General features: G+C 50.8%; 1 protein-coding gene across 2 annotated transcripts in view; it reads left to right on the top strand.

The window, feature by feature from the left end:
* The window catches only part of LOC122372024 (serine/threonine-protein phosphatase 1 regulatory subunit 10-like), a 61501-nt gene that overhangs the window by 33350 nt on the left and 7618 nt on the right, over nt 1–20533 (top strand). For both annotated transcript variants that reach the window (XM_043348858.1, XM_043348867.1), the window contains one exon: nt 650–1891. In XM_043348858.1, the coding sequence (XP_043204793.1) occupies nt 650–1891 (1242 nt within the window). The remainder of the gene's footprint in view (nt 1–649; nt 1892–20533) is intronic.

Genomic DNA, 20533 nt, shown 5'->3' with positions numbered 1-20533 from the left:
TTTTGATAGTGGCATGCTATAGCGATAAAAACGCCTTGGATGTGTTCAGCTGGACGATACGGATCGACTGATATGCTACATGACCCTTTCCGGTCACGTCATGACCTTGACCTGAGGTCAAATTTTCAAGTTGACCTTTCAAGGTGAAGTTGCAGTTCATTCGATGCGTCTTGACGAGAGGAACACTATGCCGGTAAAAGTAAGCTCGTGCAAGGCTTGAGTCAAAAGTTATTGCTGAAAAATTGTTTTCGAAAAAATCGGCCATTTTGGCAGTTTTTGCCCCCTGCAGGCAAAACCGTTCACGATAGGTCAAATCTGAGAGAAGTACTCAGAAATGGCGCTCTTTCGAACGTCGCCTTCCGCGTATCGCTACGTGGCCCAGGAGCCGAGTTAGAAGGGGGGTGTTCAAACACCCCCGCCCTCCCCCCAGCAGGGCGTGGAAATCCAGGACCCCCAGCGGGGCGCGGGTTAATGCCACATTATATTATTGCCCTCATTTATGCTTGCTTTGTGAAAGTGTTTGGGGGGGGGATAATATCGTTTCTTGCGTATTCTTTTACAACCATTCTGTCGTTTTAGATATTGCTGAACACATTTTAGCTGGTCAGTGTATCGTCTTCTAATGCTTTACTTGTTTGTGTTTTTGTAGATGTCAGGAAGCTTGCTCAGGAAGTGGTCGACATTTGGATGAAAGTAATCAAAGGAGAGCCGGGGACTAAAGAGAAGAAGAAAAGTGGCGACTCCGAAGAACGCAGAGAAGACAACACATGGAAAATGGAAATGAGAAATGGCATTTTTGTGATTAAGAAAGTTGACATTGATCAGTCAGCAACAGCGGTCAAGAGAGATTCCAGCACTAGCGCTGAGGAGGAGGACGTCAAAGAATCCACTGCGGATGGTGACGAGGATGGGGCTGATGGCGGGAGTGGGGACAAGGAAGGGGATGAGGGAAAAACCAAAAGGGAAGCACAGAACACCACCGAGAGTGGAGCCATGGAAGTGGATGGGGAGGAAGGGGCTAAGGGTAAAACTGAGGGCGAGGGGAATGACAAATCAGCTTCCACAGAACCTGCTAAAGGTGCTTCATCTCCCGCCACTGGGAAAGATTCAGACACCAAATCAAAGGGTGATAGCGCCAAGAAAGATGATGAGTCGAAAAGTCCGAGGGGCAAGAAGCGGGAGCATTCCTCGTCTCGCTCTGATAGTAAAAGTAAGAGGAAAAGCACGGACAAGAGCTCCGACAGAGGCTCTGACAAGAGCTCTGATAAGGGGTCAGATAAGAGTTCAAGCTCCAGAGACAAGTCGAAGAGTAGCTCTAGCTCCAAACATTCCAGTAAGGAGTCAAGTCGTCACCGAAAGAGTCATAAGGATCACAGAGATCGACATAAGAGCCGTGAGAGTGAAAAGCAACGCGAAAGAGAAAAGGAGAAAGAACGCGAAAGGAAAAGGCAAAGCGAAAAGGATAAGGAGACCTTGGCTAAGGTTCAGGGTGTCGGTCTAGGTAAATTGGGGGCGATTCCGAAGAAGAAGCCTACAGATCCTGAGAAGAAGGGCTCGCCCGGATCGGCTGGGTCGGCGGCGGCTGCGGCGGGCGAAGGCACGGCGACGGCGAAGAAGCCGCTGCTCCCCACGCCCAGCGACCGTCGGGCACCCACCGTGAAAACGTTCGGCGCCAAGTTCCGCTCCACCGGTCTGGAGGAGGCCTCGTCGACGGCGGCGGCACCCAAGAGGAAGCCGGCCGAGGTCGTACGCCCGCCGCTGCCGCCGCCGCCCAAGCGCGCTCCGGCGCCCGAGCCAACGACCGTGTCTTCGGCCGCCGATAAGCGGGCGCGCATCGAGCAGCGGCCGCCAGTTGAGCGGCCCGGTGGCATCAAAGTGATACCACCGAAACGTGAGTATAGGGTGGGCTAGCGTGACTGCGCCGGCCGCCCCGGCCGCAGGGTGGCCCGGAGCCTCGGCCACTCTGTCCGGGTCGGCGGCTCACAGCTGCCGGTCACTCTAGGTAGGGGAGGGTTGCCAGACCGCTAGTCAGTGTGAATGTGTGAATGTGCGTGTGAGAGAGATGCGTGCTTGAGGTGTGTGAAGGAAACTGGGAGTACCTGCCTGCTGCATTTCGAGCACCAAGCCATCCAGCACCAACACATCGGCTCGACAGCCACCGTTCAACCCGTCTTCACGGCGCTTCCTACCGGTATGTCTGGAGAACAATCTTCAGTTCTTCTTGCATTCTTAGGTTAAAATGTCTCAGTTAAAATGCTCTATACCGTCTTGCCACCGCTGTTCATAGCTTACCTTGAGGTGTCTGACTATCCGTTTCATTGTGTACTTTTCCAACACCAGGAAATGTTGTCAACATCCACAGTTCAGTCATTTTGGCTCACGTGTCAATATGCGACAGTTCATACCACTACCTACTCTACCTGCACATTATTCAGTGTTTTTTTTTTTTCACATTCCATGGGTGACAAATTGCTTGGCATTTTTCTTTACATCGGCACCAGTGTGCTGCGGTGTAGTCAGTTTCTCCAGCGTTATTGCTGTTTAAGCATTCATTGTTTACACAAGGAGCATTCGCACGTCACACAAGGAGCATATCACGTCACAAGACGGGTCAGAGTCTTGTTCAAAGTCAAAATCACTTGTTTCAACATCATTAACGTCGGACCTGAAGTTTGAAGACCATCTGTTAATCTCGGCTTTGGTTTGTTTTTGGACGTTGGACTTGCTGCTGTAAATGTCCTATAATGGAGAAAAATGCTTCCGGAGATGGATATTGCATCAATTTATTGTCCACTGTTAGAAGATGCCGAGGCCATTGCTAGTACCTTTACGGTATTTTGATATCCAAGCCAACTATTTACAGGAAAAAGATAATATATGATAAAACAAAGGGTATTTGATATTCTACTCACTTTTTCGATCCATGTCTTAGCATTTAATGCTTGGAATTTTCAATCTTAATATTTGCATTCGTTGCTTGTCTCGAGTTTAGTTTGTTCAATTCCAAGTGCTTAAACCAGTCGCTGGAGAAACTGGCTGTTCCATTACATATTTTTTGCGGAGTATGGGAAAGTTTGATATACATACATACTACGCAACACCCACGCCTTTGGCATTACTGGTGCTTCCATAGAAGTCACATTAGTAACCTGTGCCGCAGCCAGTTACAGTTCTTCTCCCTCTTGGTCTTCCATGCTTCCGTTGACTTCCGAAGTGTTTTTCAAATGCACTGCTATCGCGGCCTCAACAAAATTTCAATGTCGTGCCTCGGACATGTCACCATTTGACCTTTTGTCTCTGCAGCCTCGTCACTTGTAGTGAGTTATGTAACACATTGTCATTGGCCGGCGAAAGATACCAACTGTTGCTGGTACTTGGTAGCCATTGGATAATAGATTATCTAATAATTGTTCACTTCCTTCATGAAATGGCTGTTCTATTTGCTCCGTTCGTGGGTCTTTTTAACTATTACATATGCGATGCGAATGTTAGCAAAATGTCAGGCGATAAATCCCTTACGCGTCGCTGCGCACGCAGCAAATATTGGGCTGCTTGTGATCCATATGGGGCTCCCATACTTTCAAAGGTGTGTGGAAACCCCCTGCTAACATTTAAGTTACCAAACGAAAATTCAGTTAAAAGAGGCATCCATGAATTTTCCAGTAAGATATCATCGGCTTTGGCCAAGAATTAGTTAAATTCGATCTTATGAGGGGTGCAAAAGCATCTTTAAGTTTGGGAACCCTATTTGGTTTCGGAAGCCAATGAATACGTTTGCCGTTTTTCATGAAGCGCTCTAGGAGCTATGTCGTACACGCCATCGGGCTGGAGCTTATTTTATTTCATTTATGTATTGCTGTCGTGCGACATGCGGACGGACTTGTTTTCATGACACTTCGACAGGGCGGTGTGTGGGGTCAGACGTGCCGTCTGTTTGTCTGTCTGTCTATGCATGCCTCACCCGCCGCGCACTGTCTCGGCTCGCCCGTGCGAGCTGACTGTGACGGCGCTGTCGGCCGCGCCGGCCGTGTGTGCTGGTGTGCGGTGCCGTCCTGGGCCGGCCGCGGACGGGCGGGTGGCGGCGCCGCCCGTCCCGTCCCGCAGCGCCGACCGCCGGTGGCGCCCCGTCCGCCGCCGCCGGCTGCCACACACAGACACGCACACACACACACACACCACAGCACAGGGGACAGTCATGAGCCCCGACACGGCCCACAGGGGACGCAAATGAGCCCCGAGACAGCGACCGACCAGGGGACGCAAATGAGCCCCGAGACAGCGACCAGGGGACGTCCATGAGCCCCTTAGTTAGATGGGCGAGATAAGCCCGCCGAGGAGATAACTCGGCTTAGGCAGGACCATAGGATTCACTATGTCGTCGCCGAAAAGGGGTGGGGGTCGGCGGCGGCTGCTGAACCGCTCCTCGAAGGTGGTAGGAAAGGAGGGGGGAGGGGTACGTTGCGGGCTAACAAGCGTCATGAGTTGAACGGGCGAGCGGGCTCGCGTCATCAAGGGCGGCTGCGAGCCCGCTCGCCCACTATTTCGCTGGGTGGAGCGGCTGTGCGCCCCGGGACTGAACGGCATTAGACTCCACCCAAAACTGCTCTTGAATCGATTGGCTTTCTTGATTTGAGCGGTTAATCGTTCGCTTATAGCCAGTCCGGGCGATAAACGACCGAACCCGGGCGATACCTTACCGAATCCGGGCGATACTCTAACCGGTAGCACACATTTAGGGCAAAGGTCTAAGTTTCATACGATTTCAGTTGATTCTCCCCAGTTTCATGTTCGATCATCTGACCTGACGGGTTGTCTCGTAAACCTTCAGCAATTTTAAAATACAAACGTGGATTCTGTAAGCCTGCGAAGCGGGTGACTCATTAGGTGAATTTACTGTGGTCTTTTTCACTAGCACGCGATTCGAAAAGGTCTCAAGTTCATGGTGTTTCTTTGGAATCGAGGAGCAAGTCCGCGAGTGATCCGTGTAGGCTATGTTTGTGTTACGATCGGTCTGATAGCGGCGTTTGGGAGACTCCAGGCTGTCGGAAGTTGTGAAAATTGTCTGCGAGACTGCGAGCGCTAACGATTGTCGCTCCTGCAGCTATAGAGCGGAGGGGGGGGGGGGGGAGGCAAACAGTTAGGAGACGCTGCTAATGACTGTTGGGTTTCCATTGTTTTGCAACGTCATTGGCGAGCTGTTAACCCTCGCATGTGTGCGGCGTTTGCCAGCTTCTATTGTGTAGGGGGGGGGGGGTCGGTTGGACCCCCCTTGCCGTTTGGCTCCTGATCGAGCTAGAGCTTCGCGAAAAAAACGAGCGTGTTGCCCGTGACGAGAGGAAGCCGATGATACCCAATTTTAAAGTCCTAGGTCATTGGTTGACCTTCCAGGTCAGGTCAATCACCCAAAAGTCGGGAAAATCGTGACCTGTTATAAAGTCGTAAAGTGTTGCTGCTAAGGGGTTTTTCGGGGTGCCGATCACTAATATCGTGTTCGTTTTGATCTCAAATGATGTCTTTAAGCATTTGGACCAGGTGGGGTCAGGTCGGGTCAACCAGTAGGGGTCGTGACGGGTATTCGTAGTGCCTACGTGTCGACCACCTCTGACAGCTTCGTAACATGTTACGAAGGCACCAAAACTACTTCGTAAATGTTCAAATGGTGTCTAAATTCGAATTCAGCTCCAAAAACTAGCCTAGGAACATGTAAAGCTCGAAGAAGTGAACCGAGGTCATCAAAGGTCAATGACCTGACCTGTCCTTCAGTTGACCTTGACATTCACCCAAATGCATGGGAGCAACATAAAATGACATGTTTGAACGTTTGAAACCACGAGAAGCTTGCAAAGCGCGGCTAATGCGAGCCGACATACGCCGAATCGCGATTCCGACCAAACATGGCCTCGAGAAATAGGTCACAGGTCAAAGGTCACTTGGGTCAGGGTCATGAAATTTTCAGAGCAGGTGTAAAATTGATGGACTCGAGGGTACTGAAAGTTTCGTCGCGATCGGCCGCTTTTTGCACGAGTTATTCGCGAAAAACCATGGGGGGGTCCATCCGACCCCCCCCCCACTCACATGCGAGGGTTAACCCTCGCATGTGTAGGGGGGGGGTCGGATGGACCCCCCCATGGTTTTTCGCGAATAACTCGCGTAAAAAGCGGCCGATCGCGACGAAACTTTCAGTACCCTCGCATTGATCAATTTTACACCTACCATGTAAATTTCATGACCCTGACCCAAATGACCTTTGACCTGTGACCTCTTTTCCGAGACCATGTTTGGCCGGAATCGCGATTTCGCGTATGTCGGCTCGCACTAGCCGCGTGTTTGCAAGCTTTTTGTGGTTTCAAACGTTCAAACATGTGATTTGATGTTACTCCCGTGTGTGTCAAGGTCACCTGAAGGTCAGGTCAGGTCATTGACCTTTGGTGACCTCGGGTGACCTCGGGTCACTTTTTCGAGTTTTACATGTTTCTAGGTTAGTTTTTGGAGCTGAATTCGAATTTAGCAACCATTTGAACATTTACGAAGTAGTTTTGGTGACTTCGTAACATGTTACGAAGCTGTCAGAGGCGGTTGACACGTACTACGATTACCCGTCACGACGCCTACTGGTTGACCTGACCTGACCTGACCCGACCTGGTCTAAATGCTTCAAGACATCATCTGTGATCAAAACTAACACGATATCCGTGATCAGCACCCCGAAAAACCTCTTAGCAGCCACACTTTACGACTTTCTAACAGGTCCCGATTTTCCCGACTTTGGGTCATTGACCTGACCTGGAAGGTCAACCAATGACCTAGGACCTTAAAATTGGGTATCATCGGCTTCCTCTCGTCACGGGCAACACGCTCGTTTTTTCCGCGAAGCTCTAGCTCGATCAGGGGCCAAACGGCAAGGGGGGGGGGTCCAACCGACCCCCCCCCCCCTACACATTAGAAGCTGGCAAACGCCGCACACATGCGAGGGTTAAAATGGGGTCGAAGCAATATTTGACGATTGCGAGGATTGGTGGGGTCTTCCTGTCGCTACATGATGCGTTGGAACCGGCCAGCAATATTGGGATGTGAAATTGTTTCCAAAACCAAGCGCACGCCGAGTCATCTGCGACATTGTTAGGTTTGTAGACTGAAATAATTATTGGGAGGAGGCAACCGTTGATGATATGACGGTCTATTGGTTCGTAGCATTTTGTTTGGCCGGTGGGTCGCGTCGGCCGTCGTGATTTTTCCAGTGAGGTCAAATTGAAATATTGATCGAAGTGGCGCGCCTGCCCATCTGAAATAGGGAATGTTCATTGTTCATCAAGCCGATATTCATCGCGTATAGGTAGGTATTTAAGACTCGTTTAATGTCAGATAACTGTACGCTTTACGAAGAAGTAATGTGGCTCGTATAACTTCATGTCCGTTGGTCCTACACCCCATTAGCCATTATCGAAATAGGAGCTTAAAGGTTTGGTCCATTATTCTGATCTTTTTCATAGATAAGTCGGTAGCTGTGGACTATTGTCTGGCATGCTTTTACATTAATGAGAGGGTTAGGATACAATTGCTTGATGAAAGACTGACGCTACCATTGCAGTGCGCAGCGTGTGTTACGACTCTGGTGGCCGTTGAGGGACAGATTGCTCCACTTGCCTGTCGGTTGAGCGGGATAACAGCGAGCGCAGCTGTCCGCTGTCGTCGGGTCGCCATCCGCCTCTCACCGGCTTTTGGGCTTCACCTGGGCTCGAGACGAGACGGTCTGCCACCAATGGCTTTAATCTTGGTCTTACCGGTCACTGGATTAGGTAGAGTGCTAGTCAACATGAGTTGAAGCGCCCTCCCGAAAGCGAGAATAACACACATACGGGTGGCTATAGGGGAGTGTCACGTTCACCTGTGCATACCGCCGTGCTCTGTTGTGGGCCGCGGAGACGGCAGGATGTTGCAATCGTCCAGCGATGCGGCTGGGATTCACCAGAACCTTCCCCTAGGGACTGAGGCCGGTGACTGAATCCGCGGGGATGCCAGCCGATCGCTGGCTGCGGGCATCTGCCACCATGGCAGTGTTTATTCATGTCTGATCTTATTAGCGGTCTGCGGCACGCCGCGTTCGACAGACTGCCTATTCAGGCGCGGGACCGTCGAACATGTGCGAGGCACCATTTCCAGTCCTAGCAGCTCACTTGTTCGTTTACGAACGGCGACCCGTGGCTCAATTCTGCAATGCTGTGCCAGAGTGCTCCGTTCAGCTCCATAGGACAGTTAAGCGCAATATCGTTGATGGATCCTAGAGCTATTTTCTAAGTATGGTGTCTTCTTCGCTTAGATGATTGTCGTCCCCTTGGGCTGAGCTAGAGTGTTTCCCGACCACCTATGCAGCCCTAGGCATTGAATATGATCGGATTGTTGGTGGTTAAGGCAAGGTGGCTTTTGACCAGCGTAGGTAAATTGAATGTGTTCGCAGACGTCGTCTTACGAGTGCATTTTTTGATCGATGAGTCTGCATAGGTACCTACCTGCATTTGTGTGAGAAGTTTTGTATTGATCCGCTCGCTGATAAGTTTCTGCTGTAGTCCATTGTAGCTGAGAAGCAAAGCAGGTACCTGGCGGGATCTTTTGTGGAACTCCACTCAATCGGTTTCATTGGTTGGCAGAAGCCAAATCCTGGTGATGTTACAGACGGATGTCGGCTGGCAGCTTAGGACCATCACCCGTATTTGCGTTTTCACAGCCGCTGGCGTAGGTGGTCGATGGGGGCTCCTCAGCCGTTCGGGCCCTGATGGAAAGCTAGAGATTCGTGGAAAAAACGAGCGTGCTGACCAGGGGCGCGGGAACTATTTTCCGACTGGGGGGACACACCATAATAAAGATCAACCTAGGGTACCCCCAAATCTAGTTTTCTCACCGGTTTTAGGCCACTTATTTTTCATCCCTCGGCTATTTCAACAAAAAAGAAAATATTTGCAAAAAATTGTGGTATTCCGTCTCAAAGCCGCCCCCACGGCTCCAGAGTTGGGGGGGGGGGCAGGCTGCCCCCACTGCCCCCCCCCCGGCTCCCGCGCCTATGGTGCTGACCCTGACGAGAGGATGCCCGTTTCACGTTTAGGGTCTTAGAACATTGCTTGACCTTCCAGGTCAGGTCATGACCCAAATGTCTGGAAATTCGGGACGTGATAGAAGTTCTTGAAGCGATTGTTTATGGTTTATCGGAGTTTTATTTCAAATTTCGTCTGCATTTAGTGTAGGTCGAGTTAGGTTGTGAGGTGCTTTTGTCATCATTTCATATGTTGGCACTTTCTTATCGCAAGATTCTGGAGTCTCACGGACACTTGACAGTGTGCACTGACACACGCCGAATCGCTATTCTGGCCGGACGTGGTCTCGATATACTGGTTACCTACAGGTCAAAGGTCATGCAGGCCAGGTTCATGAAATTTTCAGCTTAGCTGTATAATTGCTGAATTGGAGGGTACCTACTGAATTTTTCTTAGCGACCCACCGATTTTTACGCGAGGTATCCGCGAAAAACCGAGTGAGGGTCCCATGCGATCCTCATGTTAGTGTCGTCATCAGTGGGAGAGTTAATCACGGGAATCGCGGAGTTCCCGATTTGAGTTTCGCCCGGGGGACAGGATCGAGAACCCGCCCGTCAATAAATATGAAAAAGTATGCATGTAGATCTTACGATCAATGTGGTATGATTCCGCCTATTGCGTCTGGGTATGCTCGGTATCCGTTAATAGATGGGTACTAAATGTCTGCTCATTCAAATGAAGCTATTGAAATACTTATTGCAGTGGACGAATACCTAATGTGACGTTCTCGGTCTTTTTTAAAGTGTTGCTACCAAGACATTTGCATACAGGGTCCGGCAAAAGTTCGGTCATCTAGGGGAGAGTGGGGCACATTCGTGCAAAAAATTGATAAATCCACATATCTATATTTGATTTCACCGGCTTGGTAAATCCAAACTCGCTTTTCGTCCCGGGGCTGTCTTTTTCTGGTCATAAGTCGGTGTTATTTGGCAGATATGGAGCGTCGTGTGCCCTATCCTGAGTGCGCCGCGCAGCGTGCAGTGACCTGGGGTTCCGACAGTACCACAGGAGGGGAGGGGTGGGCATGGGATGGGGAGGGGCGCCGGCGCCGGCGCCGACTACCGGCTCAGGTACGACGATCGATAACCGACGGAGACGGTCGGCCGACCCGCGGGGTAAAGGGATAGGTCACCACTCGACAGCCAGTAACTCAAGTGGCCTGATAATTCTGTAGAGCTGTCGTTAGGTGGGACTGTTGGATACGAGGTAAACCCACGGTGTTCGGCCCATGACACCGTTCTTTTCGGGGGCTTGGAGTCGTAGTCCTAAGTCGCACGTAGTTGCGACTGGCCAGAGGTCAAAGTTGGTATGACTTCGGTGCCGAAACTTATTGGAATCTTGGTATGTAGGGCGTAGGCATCACTTTCCCATGCGGGTGAGAGTAAGCAAGTTTTTAAATTATTTATTCATTTATTACTACTATTATTATTATTATTATTATTATCATTATTATTTTTTTATAAGCCATCTCTTAGTACCCGACTTTTGTCATTGGTACGTCATAATTTGGCAGCCGTCCGGTCCCAGCAAATTTGTCTCCTTCAAAGTCTGGTAGCGCTCCCCGCGATGAGGCCGTTCCTTAGGCATATCTACGTTCCAGGCTCAAGAATGATACTGTAAAGTGATCCCACTTAACTTCGCGAGTGAGCGTAGGTGACATCCGATCGCGGGAATGACCCGTACCTAGTTGGAAACTTACTTACTACTTACACTTAAGGGTTACACTTAGGGTTACTTAAGGGTTAAGTAACCCTCGTAATTAAAAATTAATAAATTATAAGTCGTGTCTGCGTCCGTCAGCCTTATGTGTCTTAACCCGCGCCCCGCTGGGGGGGGGGGGGGGGGCAGAATCTGCCCCCTCCCGTTTTTCGCCAATAACTTCTAAACGCGTTACGCCAGCGACGTCAAACTTTCAGTACCTTATCATACATCAATTTGACACGTTTCCTAAAAATTCGAGCGAAATCCGTTGGAAAATTTTTGAGAAATTGACGTTTTAGTGACGTCATGTTCGCCATTTTCGCCTCAAAAACGGCAAAATTTCAAACGCCGCTAACATCTTCATTTTTAAACGAATCAAGACGTAACAAAAAAGGTTATACGTGATTCTACTTTGTCTATCAAATGGCTATCTCGGTTTTTTGAAAATTTTGGATTTTGGCCCAATTTTTTTCTTTAAAAAACTGACCTTTTTGGGAAAATAATTATAAAATCCAAAATTTTGAGTGTATCGAATAAACCGGAATATATGTCAGAGAAGTGGTCTATGTGCACCTACATACCAATTTTTAGAAGAATCGGTTAAAAAATGTGAGAGTTATTCGTCAAATTTTATGACGTCACGACACACAAATTTTTTGAAAAATGATTATTTTGGAAGTTCTAGACCTCGTACGAAAACAAAAATAGCACCATTCGATTCGCCGTGAAAAACTGCATCAGATAGACACCTTTTTTAGGCCATAACAACCAACTTCAAAATTTGACATCACTTGACCTGACCTTGACCTGACCTCGACCTGAAATTCATCCAGAGGTGGTCCATATCACTTATTGAGTGTGCCTATTGAATTCTATGAGTAAAATGACCCATAAAACATGTGTCGCACATGCCCTTTTCTATAATTTGTTTTTGGTGACCTGACCTGACCTTGACCTTGACCTTTGAATGACATTGTATGCAACGAATATTGTCTTGGTAGTCTAAGAACACGTTTTGGGTAATCAGTCTCAGTCAATTCTTCGGCAACTACGCCTTACGGTGCAAGGCCGATACTGTATGTAGAAACTTGCATTTTGTACCCTTGACCTGACCTTGACCTGACCTCTGACCTACTTAAGCAAAAAAATTGGGTTCTTAAGATCCGCCTTGTTGAGAGCTTTCGATTGCCGTTTCCCCGTCTTTCTACGACCATCGGTTCGGAAGATAGACAGGGGGGGGGGCAGAATCTGCCCCCCCCCCCAGCAGGGCGCGTATGGCTGCATAGCCCAGCGGGGCGCGGGTTAATGCGCCGGAACGGCGCCGCGTATCGACGTGAAATTTGGTGACCACAAACTTTGGGTGGGGTTAATAAGCCTTCGCCCGTATTCTGTATTTCTCGCCCTCCCTAGTGCGGGGAGGGGGAGGGGGTAATACGGAAGGTCAATATTTGACTCAACGATTGACGGGTCAGTTGTCAGCTTCCGGAAACATAGCATATTTAACTTCACATGCTTAACCCTCGCCGGACCTATTGGTTTTCTACATATGCGCCGGCCGAGGGGGGGGGGGGGGGGGCGGGGCGGGTACGACCCCCCTCGCCGTTTCGCCCCTGGTGGAGCTACCGCGTCGCGAAAAAAAAAAGAGCGTGTGCGCCGTTACGAGACGCAGAGATTGGTACCCGATTTTAAGGTCCTAGGTCAACCGGTGACCTCTGAGATCAGGTCAAACGTGCCCCAAGGTACGGTTTAGTTTTTGGTGAATAACTTCGCAAAAAACGGCCGCAGAGCCGCGATTTCGGCAGCATCGTGTTTGCCATGCTCAGGCGTGTCAAATGATATACCTACTTTTTGTTCGGGTCAGGTCAACTTGGGGTGTTGACCTCAGGTCAAGGTCAGGTCAGCACCCCCAGGTCACGAAGTTGGTCGAAAGAGGTCATGTCGCATATCATTCGATTCGGCAGGTCTTCCTGAGTCCATTGGTGGCTTTCCCGACTCGCTAGCTCAATTTGATCAAGAGTTATTGACGAAAAACTAATATGACCTTGATGACGTCACACAAGGTCAACATTGCAAAAGTGACGCATCTAACCTTGTAAGGAGTGCATCAAATCACGATTCTGTGTGCTTGAGATAGTTGGAGATCGTTCCCGGCGCCAGAATAGCAGTTTTCATTTTTCCCCATTGACTTATAATGGTGAGGTCACGAAAATGACCTGACCTCATATGACCTTTAGGAAAAATCCGAGATATACAAGTTGTGGGACTCATAATGGATACTAGATCCTGCAAGTTTCATTTCCCTGTGACATCTCCTCTGGCAGTGAGGGCGTTGTGAAGTTGCGACATCTGAAGACCGTGCAGAGGTTCACTTATGACGTCATAGGTCAGTGACCTGACCTGACCCGAAAATGCGGTTTGTGTCAAAAAATCCGGCTTGAATCAAAGGTCAGGCATGCCAAGTTTCAGCGCTTTATCGCCAGCGTGTTCGGAGCTATCGCGAAAAAAACCTATGGGGGGGGGGGCGGCATCCGCCCCCCCCCCCCCCTCGGCCGGCGAGGGTTAAGTAACCCGCGTCCAGGTGGAGGCCGGAGCCAATTTCGCCAGGTGAGGGGAGGGGGGTGGGGTGGGGTGCAAAAGACTAAGGAAAGCGATTGTTAGCTCATAACAAGCAGTGTCAAAATTAGGTATTAAGACGATTTTAGGCTCAGGTCAAAACTGAGGTCACCGATAGCCGTCGAGGGTCAAGTTGCGAGGTTTCCCCACGCACTGAGGCCATTATCCGACGCGATTCCACTATGGCTCTCGAGTCGTCAATACTAGGCGATTCCTCTATTTCAAGCACGGCTAACGAGGTACCAACATGAAACGATAGGACAGTCTCTCGCTGCTCTGCTCCGCTCTTTGGCTGTGTGAGTTATGAAAATTTCAACCTAGCGAGGGACAAGTCGAAACTTTTATTTAGTGCAAAGGTAAGCGTATTGCACGGGTGTCCCGAACATGCAGAATTACCTCCACGTTTCCTACCGGCTGGCCCTACGAATAGTTAAACCGCACGGCACCTTAATGTGTTTGAATAGGCTCTCGCATGCGATTTTCTGAACGCGGAAAGAGTCTGTTTCAGCCTAGAGACGTCAGGTGATACTGTATTTTTAGCAAGCAGTCAGGAGTTCGCCCAGCGAATGACTGAATAGGTTACAATTTAAAGAAATTTGAACGTGACGGACGACGGTCCGGGAAATCAAATCAGAAGAGAGGATCATATCGGGAAGGGGTGATAGCCTCCGCGGTCCTGCCCTTAGCTTCCGTACGTGATTCGAACACAGTGAGGGTATAATCGGTCACACCACGAACAACCCAAGACATTCTATTCACATGGCTCTTTGGTGGAACTTGGAAGCGATGAATGTCAAATGAATTTCGCTGATGCTTGGCCAATAGGTGAACTTCGGTGAAGTTCGATCGGGTGACGCATTCCCAATCCATGCATCTTTGTTAGGTCGCTGCTGCACGTGCGCACGTCCATCCGTCGCCTCCACATCTCGAGAACGGCTTGGGCGACTGCGCTCAAATTTGGTACACTGTAATAAGGTAGTTACGTAGGTATAGATCTCCTATGGGGGTGACCGGGTCGTTGGTTTTCTTCATGTCTTCGTCTTCATGTGATGTGCAGTTATGTAATAATGGGATAAGGAACAACAAGATTTTCTGAGAACAATGATGTAGGCGAACATATAGTAGGTTTAAGCTAATGGATAGTGATACGCGCTTTAGCGCTAAGCTGAAAAGTCGTGACATCGATTCGTCAAACGGATGGCTAATGAGACAAGTAAAGTTACATCCTTGCTATAGATACACTCGTTTGGTTGTGTCCTAAACGCCGTCTTCCAGTTGATACCGGCTGTAACCGGGGTTGGGTTCGCGTCCAGTCGGTAACCGTCGACCGTCTGTCGCTGCGCTATCGGTCAGCTGTTGCCAGGAGGGGGTAGGGGGGGGGGGACGTCCGTCGCGTCGGCCCGGCAGACCGGCGCAAAGGCGCGTACAGCGCGGCCGTTGCGGGGGTCGGATGTAGCTTCGCGTCTTGGGACTATCGTTGCATTAAGCATTGTTTCTATGAGTCTGGAGGTGGCCGTACGGTCCAATAAAGGCCGTCCGGTACGTTCCCCGTTTCGCTCAATGCTGATACGGCATATCAATATCGCTGCGCGCCTACGCGGCGTATCGATCAGCTGCCCATCGTCTATGGGGTGCTGCCTCCGCCACTGAGGCCGTCGGCTGAAGGGGCGCGGCCGACTGGGGAGGCGATGGGGATTAGCGAGACCCTGCATCACCGACGCTGTGATGCGTTGCGTCACTGGTCAACCGCTGTCGGTAATGGTATCCGGAACGCCCGCCATTACCGAGTCTGTGCTCCGATTGACTTGATGTCACGTACTGCATAGAAAGCTGAGGGCGGAGCGTGCGTGCCCTTTCGGGTGGATGACGGAAAGCAAAGACGTCATGACGGATGATCGGGGTTCGCTTTCATGGATGCCGTACCTAATAGTGAGCTGTCGCTCTCGATCTTTGCTCCTTAGCTTGGTTCGGATGACTGGGGACCGGCACTAGAAATAAGCAGAGATGCAGGCTCGCAATGGACTGCGCAGTAAGTGCGCGACCCGCAGGATCGAGTACCTCATAGACTGCCAGGCTCTGCATGGATAGCTTCTGAAAACATGCGGTCACATTTCAGCAACCTTTTCAGCGTAATGGCGATATTTGATAGAGCAGTGCGTAATGGTAGCAGTGCAGTGACAGCTCCTCACGAGAAGCAAATTAGATGTCCTGGGGTATTCACGTTTGGAGGCTCTTTAGATTACCCTGAGCGAATCGGCCAGAAGCAACAGTTGGCGGTGGAAAGCTTCGTACTTACTATATAGAGACAGACGAAACTTGACGCACCTGACAGTCAAATTCATGACAAACGCCAGGTGCCCAGATCGCGGCTCTGCGACCATTTTTGGCGATAGGTACCAAAAACAGATCCTCTACCTTGGGGCACTTGACCTGACCTCAGAGATCGCCGGCTTATTCGAGAGTTAAAAGTTAGCATGGGCGTAGGAACGTCATGAAAAGTGGGTGGGCCACCCTGTCAAGGGGCCTCCTATTTTCAGGGGCCTCCAACTTTTGCCTCGTCCTGCTGGCTGCTTTCAAGTATGACCTCCAAATCTAGCTTCTGAGATCGGGCAGATGTACCTACCCAGGGGCGTAACCGCTTAAGCGAACAGTGCGGAAAGTCCGCACCATTTATTCCCCATTTATATTCCACCATTTATACCACCAACTTATTCCCCCTCCGATTTTTTTAGAATCTATTTGCCGCAAACGGCGCATGACCCCTGAAAACCCTTACACAAATGTCTTCCTCGTTTGCTAGGTGCCCCCATTAGCTTCATAGGCGCCCTCTTTGGCATATAAGCGCCCTATGTATAGGTAGCCATCAGAGACATCCCTATATGCCCCGCAGTCGCCCCGTTGTCGCATACAATGTGCGCTTATCATAGGCGTCTCTCTTTTATGGACACTTGAAGGCGCCTCTCTTTGCCATGCCGGCGCCCCTATATCTTATGAATGCACCCCCATGGCATTGATCAATTGCAATTTGCAGACCTCTATTGCATGTGGATTGTGGACGCCCATATATGTAGGCCTCAGAGGCACCCCTCTTTCGCATTGAGGCGCCCCTATGGGCTTCATAGGTGCCCCTCTATTGCAAGTAGGTGCCCTACTGTCTCAGAACGCTCCCCTTTGGCATGCAGACGCCCATCTTTCGTACGGAGGAGCCGCTGTGGTTCTTAGAGACCGCATGTTGCTCCCAGACGCAGATGGGGCTCTCGGAGTCGACAGTCTGGGACCTTCAGTCGCTGATGGGTGCCCGCCAGATGTGGACCTCGGAGACGCCGGTATGGGGCCCTCAGAGATGCCGGTATGTGGCCCTTAGAGACACCGGTGTGGAACCCTCAGATACTTCAGTGTGAAGCCCTTACAATTGCTGGTGTGGAGCTATAAATGCGCTGGCTTAAGTCCCTCAGAGGCCGGTACACGGACATTAGAGCTCAGTGAGAGCTTGTGTGGTGCCTTCAGTGGCCTTGTGGAGCCGTTAGACATCAACATGGTGCTCTCAGGAGCCGATGAGTCCTCAGAGTCACCGGTGTGGGGCCTTCAGAGCTCCGAGATACTGGTGTGGGGCCCTCAGAGGTGTCGGTGTGGGTCCTTCAGATGTAAGTATAGAGCCTTGAGATGCACAGGTGTGGTGGCCCACAGAGGCGCAGGTGTGGGGCCCCCAGAGCCACCGATATAGGGCCCTAAGAGACACTAGTATGACCCTCAAAGGCGCCGCTGTGTGGCGCTCATAAACACTGATGTGGAGCCATCACAGGCGGCTGGAGCCGTTAGAGGCCGGAAAGGGCCCTTAGATGCCTACAAGGAGCCTTCAGAAGCCGGCGTGGCACCCTTATGGGGATAAGCGTGTCTACTTAGGAGCCCTTGAGGTGCTCTCATGAGCTCTGTGGGGCCCTACCGAGCCGAAATATGGCCACGGCCAGTTGCCGCCGCATGGCTCTTCGGACTATCATTCTCAGGGGCCTCATCTGCCTAGTTTGAATAGAAGGGCCTCTCTGACTATCAGTCTCATGGACCTCCTCTGGCTAGTATAAATAGAAGGGCCTGTTAGACCATCAATCCTAGGGGCCTCTTCTGGTTAGTATAAATAGAAGAGCCTCTCAGACCATTAATCTCAGGGGCTCCTGTGGACAGTATAAATAAAAGGGCCTCTCAGACCATCAGTCTCGGGGGCCTCCCTAGAAAAGTGTAAATGTGGATAGAGGGCCCCCTCAGATTCATCACGAGTGGACCTCTCTGACTATCAGTCTCAGGGGCCTCTTGTGGCCAGTATGAATATAAGAGCCTCTCAGACCATCGGTCCCAGGGGCCTCTTCTGACTAGTTTGGATAGAGGGCCCTCCCAGACCACCGGTTTCAGGGACCTCCAGTGGCCAGTTATATGAACAGAAGGGCCTCACAGCCATCAGCCTCGGGGGCCTCTTCTGATTGATGTGAATATGAGGGCCTCTCATACCATCAGTCTCAGGGGCCTCCTCTGCCTAGTGTGATTATAAGATCTTCCCAGGCCATCAGTCTCAGGGGACTCCTCTGACTGGTGCCGGATTGAGGGACCTCCCAGTCCGAAAGTTTTGGGGGTCTCCTGTGGCCAATATAAATAGAAGGGCCTCTCAGTCCATCAGTCTCATGGGCCTCTTCTGCCTGGTGTGATTATAAGGGCCTCTCAGGTCACCAGTCTCAGGGGCCTCCTCTGACTACAGTGTAGATGGATAGGCCTCCCAGACCATCAGTCTCAGGGGCCTCTTCTGACTACTGAGGATAGAGGGGCCTCCTCTGACTAGTGAGGGTAGGGGGGCTCGGCTAGACCGCCAGTGTCAGGGGCCTATTCTGATTAGTGTGGATGGAGCTGGGGCCTCCCAGACCACCAGTGTCAGACCTCTGACTAGTGTGGATAGAGGGGCCTCCCAGACCGCCAGTGTCAGGGGCCTCCCCAGACCAGTGTGGATATTGGGGCCTCCTCAGATCCACTAGGGCCTCTCAGGCCATCAGTCTCAGGGGCTTCGACTGACAAGTATGAACAGAGGGCCTCCTTGGATCCATCACGGCCCCTTGAGAGTCCGTGCGTGGGGATTCGTGGAACTTATTTTTACCGAGTTTGTTTATTCTGGAAGGTGACAACGTCCTCTCAAATCGAGACGAGGGGCCTCGAGTAAAAAGTGGGTGGGCCAAAACACATGGTTGGCCCCCCCCCCACCACGAAAAGTGGGTGGGCACTTGCCCACCTGGCCCCCCCTGTTCCTACGCCTATGAAAGTTAGGTACCACCACTAGCTGCAACTCGTAACGGCTCATACGCTCGTCTTTCCCGCGATGCTCTAGCTCGGGGGCGAAAAGGCGAGACCAACCCTACTCCCTCTCTGTGTGTAGAAAACCGATGGGTATGGCGAGGAACCCCTCGCCATACCTATCAGTTTTCTACATAAGTTCCGGCCGAGGGGAGGTGCAGCCCTTCGACGTCTCACATCTAATTGAGCTAAGAGCTTCATAGGAAAGCAAGTGTGTGCAACGTTATGAGACGCAGCGGTTGGGGGTAGGTACCCAGTTGGGTCCTACCCAACTGTCTAAGTCTTGGGTCAACTGGTGGTCTCAAAGGTCAGGTCAAAGTCCCCAAGGCTGGTCCTGGGGCTGCGATCGGGTATACCGCACTGTTAGTCACGCATGCCATCAGCCGCGTCAATTGTAGGAAGATTGATCTGGGCGTCGACAAGTGTGGGTCGAGTCGACGCCGGTCGGTCGGGTGAGGCGGTCAATCGGAGAAGGTGGTGTTTTATCTTTTACATTTGATCTCATTCCAAGCGTACCGGTGTCATTACCAGCTAGCTAATTCAGTAGATTGAGCTCCCCGAACCAGGGGCGCGGGAACTACTTTCCGACTGGGGGGGCACACCATAATAGAGATTAACCTAGGTTACCCCCAAATCTAGTTTTCTCACCGGTTTTAGGCCACTTATTTTTCACCCCTCGGCTTTTTCAACAAAAAAAGAAAACATTTGCAAAAAAAGTGTGGTATTCCGTTTCAAAGCTGTGGGGGCACCGCCCCCACGGCCCCAGAGTTGGGGGGGGGCAAGCTGCCCCCACTGCCCCCCCGGCTCCCGCGCCTATGCGGCCCGAACAGCCCATGCAAAGGCGCTAGGTATCTTTGAAATAAGGTCATCGGTTGACCTTCCAGGTCAGGTCAATCACCGAAAAGTCGGGAAAATCGGGACCTGTTAGAAAGTCGTAAAGTGTGGCTGCTATGGGGCTTTTCAGGGTGCTGATCACGAATATCGTGTTAGTTTTTAACACAGATGATGTCTTTAAGCATTAAGACCAGGTCGGGTCAGGTCAGGTCAACCAGTAGGGGTCGTTACGGGCATTTGTAGCACGTGTCAACCGCCTCTGACAGGTTCGTAACATGTTACAAAGGCACCAAAACTACTTCGTAAATGTTCAAATGGTTGCTAAATTCGAATTCAGCTCCAAAAACTAGCTTAGAAACATGTAAAACTCGAAAGAGTGAACCGAGGTCACCGAAGGTTAATGACCTGACCTGACCTTCGGATGACCTTGACATCCACCCTTATGCATGGGAGCAACATAATCACATCCTTGAACGTTTGAAACCACGAAAAGCTTCAAACGCGCGGCTGATGCGAGCCGACATACGCCGAGTCGCGATTTCGGCCAAACATGGTCTCGGAAAGTAGGTCACAGGTCACAGGTCATTGGCTTATGACATGGTCACAGGTCATAGGTCATTGGGTCAGGGTCATGAAATTTTCAGGGCAAGTGTAAAATTGATGAATGCGAGGGTACTGAAAGTTTCGTCGCGATCGGCCGCTTTTTACGCGAGTTATTCGCGAAAAACATTAGGGGAGGCTACATCTCCCTGTGCCGGCGAGGGTTAACCCGCGCATGACTCGGGTATTTTCCATAACGCGAGTGACTGCAGGGGCGGGGGGCTCTACAGAGCCCCCTCCTATCTCCGAAACTACTGAGCTGATATTCAAAATTCAAACGGCATCTGATAGCCCTGGGAAAACTGTCGAGCGAACACTAATTTCATTGATCTCGAGGTCACTAATGACGTCACAGGTCAGGTCAAAGTAAA

The sequence above is a fragment of the Amphibalanus amphitrite genome, unplaced genomic scaffold (assembly GCF_019059575.1).
Source record: "Amphibalanus amphitrite isolate SeventyFive unplaced genomic scaffold, NRLGWU_Aamphi_draft 000036F_arrow, whole genome shotgun sequence".
Classification (NCBI taxonomy): Eukaryota; Metazoa; Arthropoda; class Thecostraca; order Balanomorpha; family Balanidae; genus Amphibalanus; species Amphibalanus amphitrite.
The sequence above is the reverse complement of the archived record's forward strand: the minus strand, read 5'-3'. Positions and strand labels throughout refer to the sequence as shown.